Source organism: Haliotis rubra, unplaced genomic scaffold, assembly GCF_003918875.1.
Source record: "Haliotis rubra isolate DU_JTF1 unplaced genomic scaffold, ASM391887v1 Scf344, whole genome shotgun sequence".
In the NCBI taxonomy this organism is placed as follows: domain Eukaryota; kingdom Metazoa; phylum Mollusca; class Gastropoda; order Lepetellida; family Haliotidae; genus Haliotis; species Haliotis rubra.
The window spans coordinates 755,172-760,674 of NW_025767018.1; the positions used below are offsets into that span (position 1 = coordinate 755,172).

Below are 5,503 nucleotides of genomic sequence, written 5' to 3' on the forward strand. Positions count from 1 at the left end.
TGATAATATGCACTTACTGCACTACGAACAAAGGGGTAGTGGGGTGGGCTCGTAATTAGCACTGGTTGGAAATAGTGATGGACTAAGACAAGTCTGTGGACAGATAAAGGAGACACTCAGACAATAGAAGAAGAAAAAAAGACATAGTTTAAACATTTTTCGCTTGCCCCTCTACGGTTTATTTGTATGGTGGCAATGACAGGTGACGTTAAAAAGAATATTAGATCGAACGCAATGCTCGTAGCCCGGTGCTACAAACAAAGCGGAGACTTCTCTTACTTTCATGTATGTTCATGTAACAATCCCCATTCGCTTTTGGTGACAAAAAGGCAGTTACAGTTTTGTACACTTCAAGCAATAAAGGGAAGTAACTCCGAATGTTGTATTCGACCATAAATGTCTCGATCTTCACACACAATAAAAGCTATTTATCGAACAGGGTGCACAAGATTTTAGAGGTATGATATTATTAGATCATGTGGCATCGGATAATCCAATCATTCTTTGCTGTTAACCACTGTAGGTACTTTTGTTTATAACATTATTGCATACGATGCATTGTCTGGTCGCCGAAAGGCCCGAATCCTTGTTATGATGATGATTGTGATTGGTATTGATAACAGTTGTTGTAAGTATTGTGGGTATTACTTTTACGTTGTATCGTTGGTATATTTATCTCAAACATTTTCAGGAAGCATGCAGGTTATTTGGAAATAAATGCTTTTTGTTAATGTAATATATTATTCATAGAAACACAATACCCAATCAAATATAGAGACTTAATAGTAGTGTTGGGAATTGGTTAAACTCTAATAATTGATGATTGGTCCGTTACAACCGAACAATCATCGAAAATAATTGGTTAGCGTCATTTATCAAATATTCCTGTTATCTTTGTTAATGCACACAGAAACATAAAGAAATAACATGTAGTAATTTGGGTTTCTTGCAAATTACATAAAATCCATTTGCAAATTTAAATGATGATTAGTATGTTAGGAATGCATATTTCCTGGATTCTTTAAGATAAATTCAATCATGACTTGGAACGAGCTTGTAGTGCTTATGAAATGTAAATTTATTGACGCAGACAAAACCAACCTTGTGAAAAATATTGTTAATGCAAACAAGTGTTCCAAGATTGGTTGCGTTCGATTATGAGAAAACATGTTCGATTGCTTGCTTGTTTAATCACTGCGATCAATCTTCAATTATTTCAATTATTCGGACCACCACTACTTAATAGCTAACTATTTTTTTGTGATTAACCATGGAAGTGTAAATGTCCACATCTACTTGGCTATTTGGGTCATCAGTTGTTTGAAATATCAGAGATCTATGAATCAACATGGAGACATAAACCATTTGAGCATGCCAATCCAATGTCACTACCTTATTGTAAACTACGGATTCTCATTTAGTAACTTACAGCTCGAAAGTACTCATTGAGGCATCAAACAAAGAAATGTCAGGAGACTACTAACAATTCTACGACCCGTGAATATCCAGGGTAGAATAGGTCTTCAGCAACCCATGCTTGCCACAAAAGGCGACTAACAGGATCGGGTGGTCAGGCTCGCTGACTTGGTTGACACATGTCATCGGTTCCCAATTGCGCAAGTCGATGCTCATGCTGTTGATCACTGGATTGTCTGGTCCAGACTTAATTATTTACAGACCGCCACCATATAGCTGGAATATTGCTGAGTGCAGCGTAAAACTAAACTCACTCACTCACTAACAATTCTACAACACTAACCATCTTCAAAACCTCACCTTAGCAAATGTCACAAAATTTACTGTTGCCAAACAACACATTTTTCTCTGGAAAAGGCAAATGTTGTCATTGTTAAGAAGATTTGTGTAGCTGTGTATCTATCATTCATTGTGAACATATTTCTCTACTTGTCACAGCAGTACTTTTCTAAAGCCATTTATTTATTTATTTATTTATTTATTTATTTATTTATTTATTTATTTATTTATTTATTTATTTATTTATTTATTTATTTATTTATTTATTTATTTATTTATTTATTTATTTATTTATTTATTTATTTATTTTTAAGTTTTATTTCCCAGCAGATGCTTACATGTACATAAATACGTAGATACATAATCATTTTTACATTACATACACATTCTTTAAGTTTACAATTTAAATATAAAGACTCAGAAGTCTACAAAAATGTGTGGAAAGAGAACCAAAATGCAAAGAATTTGAACCGATTATTATTTGTGAAAGCAATAAATTTGCATGCCTGATGGTATCTTAATATTTCTTTTTGGATACATTTAAAATTGTTTTTTTTCCCTTTTCTGCTCATGGGGTAGATGTTTTGTTTCACCATCAAACAGATAGCATTTAGTGGGTTATTATTCCTACTCTTGAAACAAAAAATAATATTTTCTAGTGTTTAATCAATGTATCCTTCCGCTAACTTCCACTAAAAGTTAGCTAAAGCCATTTATGCTTTCTCTCACAGCATTGTCACAGTTCATTTCCTGCCTGTCTTTCCTAATTAAACCCAACTGTTAAGTTGTGCATCCCAGTTAAAGTCAGCAAGTAAATTGGAGAAGGGGTAACATCTGATGTAAACATTTTTTTTACCTTTTTGTGAACAATATGTGTGTGTTCCTCATTGGCAGCATATTTGTAAGAATATAATGAAAATGCTTCTTCTAGTAGAAGCAATTTTGGTTTGGGCAAAGCCCTGTTTTTGCCAGCGAGTACTGTTTTTGCCAGCTAGTGTTTTTGCTCACTTACGTTTTACTGAGGTGCTGATTTAGCTATGAACCACTGGCTGCACATCATAAGATATCTGTAAAACCTGTATGCCAATCCCTGCTTGTGATGTTGATCACTGGATTGTCTTGTTCAGACTCGATTATTTACAGACTGCCGCCATATTGCTGGAATATTGGTGAGTGTGGCTGTAAACAACAAACCAACCAACCAACAAACATAATCCATGCAGACTCTGTTCTGATCCAAACAAAAAATTAAGCTTGAAGTTTTGTTAAGTACTTGCATTACTCATCAAAATTTTGTACGATTCATTTTGTTGTTTGATAATTCCTTATTTCCTGAACATCTGACAACAGTTATGGCAGAGATAGAAAGTATAGTTTTTTAGAGACCCGTGTATGATCTCAGGTTGTTTTTATCTTCAATGAATTTTTTAAATCAGTCCCAGAAGATACGTCGAGCGTTTACAATGAATACTTCCTGTTTCAGGATGAGGTTACTTCCTGCTGAGATCAACTCTCCTCATGGGGGTGCCTGTGATGATGAGACAGCCGGGCAGTATGGGGGATGACTGAAGTCACACGACAGACAACACTGACAGTATGGAAGGCACTTCTGTCATCATGAACGAAACTGATGAAACAGACAGGGCTCGTATCAATTACGATTGTTCTGAAGATGGCGAGAACTTTACTGCCATTACATCCAATGATGACAGTGTTGTGGTAACAAGAAATAAATCAGACTGCTCAGATTCTGAGATGAAGTCTGAGTCTAACGATTGCTTATCAATACCATCAGGTGAACCTGCTGAACTGAGCATTGAATCAAAACCTTGCCAAAGACACAAAGTTAAGTCCAGTACCCAGCAGATCGAGCGAGTACTATTTATGTGTGGTGACTGTAACATATCCTTCCCTGGTTTCAGAGCCTTGCAGAAACACATGAACATCCATCCCAAGAAAGAGCGTGTATACAAATGTGGTATATGTGCAAAAGTCCTGCATTCCGCTCAGTACCTAAAGATTCATCTAAGGGTACATACAGGTGAAAAACCCTTCACATGTGAGATCTGTGATCGTACGTTTGGTCACCGATCAAACCTAAAAGCTCATCGGAAGAGCCACACAGGGGGAGACAACCTGGAATGTGATGTGTGTGGAAAACATTTCGCTCTCAGTTGGCGCCTCAAGGTTCATAAGAAGATCCACATGGTAGAGAAGGAATTTATCTGCGGAATCTGTGGCAAGGGGTTCGTTGACAAGACGGAGTTAAAGCGGCATATGTGTGTTCATGCAGATAAGACAGATCATCAGTGTGAGCTTTGTGGGAAGTATTTTAGTCGAGACCATGCTTTGAAGATGCACCTGAAAATCCACACCGATGAAAGACCTTTCCAGTGCAATGTTTGTGAAAAATGGTTTCGGACACCGACCCACCTGAAAACTCATCAGCTTATACACTCCGGGGAGCGGTCACACAAGTGTGAGTACTGTGGTCGAGCATTTGTCTGTCCATCTCACCTTCAAAGGCATGTGAAGAACCACACTGGGGAGAAGACCCATACGTGTTCCGAATGTGGTCGGCAGTTCACTAGATCAGACCACCTTCAACGACATATGGTGACACACACTGGGAAACGTGATTTTAAATGTGTGCAATGTGGAAAGGAGTTCATTGACAGATCAGATTTGAATTATCACACAAATAAAGTACATGCAGGTGGAAAAGATTATTCCTGTGATCTGTGTGGTAAAGTTATGTCAGGCGCACAAGCTCTCAAGAAACATGTGGAAGCACATTATGGCTCTAAGCAGTTTAAGTGTGACCTCTGTGGAAAGGAATATGCCGCAGCGGTTTCATTGAAAAATCATATGATTGCCCATACAGGATTCATCCCATTTAAGTGTGACGTGTGTGGGCGTTGTTTTACAGAACCAGCTCGTCTAAATCGCCATATGATAATCCACACAGGGAATACACCATTCAAATGTGGAGTTTGTGGGAAGGGTTGTTCTGACAAGTCGAACCTACAGAAGCACATGATTCTCCACACCGACCAGGTATTCAGCTGTGCCCTTTGTCAGAGAGAGTTCAAGGGGTCACACGGCCTGAACGCCACATGCGAACTGTCCACAAGGAACAGTACCAAAAACAGATCGAAGAACAAACGGAAAGACTGAAGGTGAAAATAGCTGAAATGGATGAGGACCCAACCCCTGAAACTCACACCGAGGTTAACAAGAGCTCTAAAGATGGAACGAATGTGGTGCTGAAGTGTGACATCTGTGGGTTGAGGTGTTTAGGGAGTCTTAATCTCCTGCAGCATGTTCAGGAGATCCATGCAGCTGCAGCATCTACAGACACAGACCCATCAAAGACCAACTGCCAAACAGAGGGTGATGAGGGTTACGATCCAGACAGATCTCCTCCAGCTTGGGCTCTGGAACCAGAAACATCACCTGTTCTGGATGATAACCAGGAGTTTGAGTAGAATGATGTTTAGTGTTGCAGCTTTTCTGCTGCAGTGCTGGGTCTGCCTTTAGGACTGGGTTTTCCTGAGCAAGAACATCTTAGCAAGGTTAGGGTAGGGCATTCTTCATGCAAAGTTTGTCTCGTGTAACAATTTTTGTTGCCTCCTGGGTTTTCCTGAGGAACAAACTGTAAGGTCCTGTAGCAGAGCTGGGTTTTCCCGAGGAAGATATTGTAAGGTCCTGTAGCAAAGCTGGGTCTCCCTGAGGAACAAACTGTAAG

The 5,503-nt window shown here is 38.9% G+C and overlaps 1 protein-coding gene across 1 annotated transcript; it reads left to right on the forward strand.

Annotated features, from left to right (window-relative positions):
- Positions 1 to 374: 374 nt before the first annotated feature.
- Positions 375 to 4,933, forward strand: LOC124284768 (zinc finger protein OZF-like). The gene is made up of 2 exons (XM_046720879.1): positions 375 to 458; positions 3,239 to 4,933. Exon 2 carries the CDS (start codon positions 3,352 to 3,354, stop codon positions 4,930 to 4,932), a length of 1,581 nt encoding a protein of 526 aa, XP_046576835.1. The 5' UTR covers positions 375 to 458; positions 3,239 to 3,351; the 3' UTR covers position 4,933.
- Positions 4,934 to 5,503: the final 570 nt, after the last annotated feature.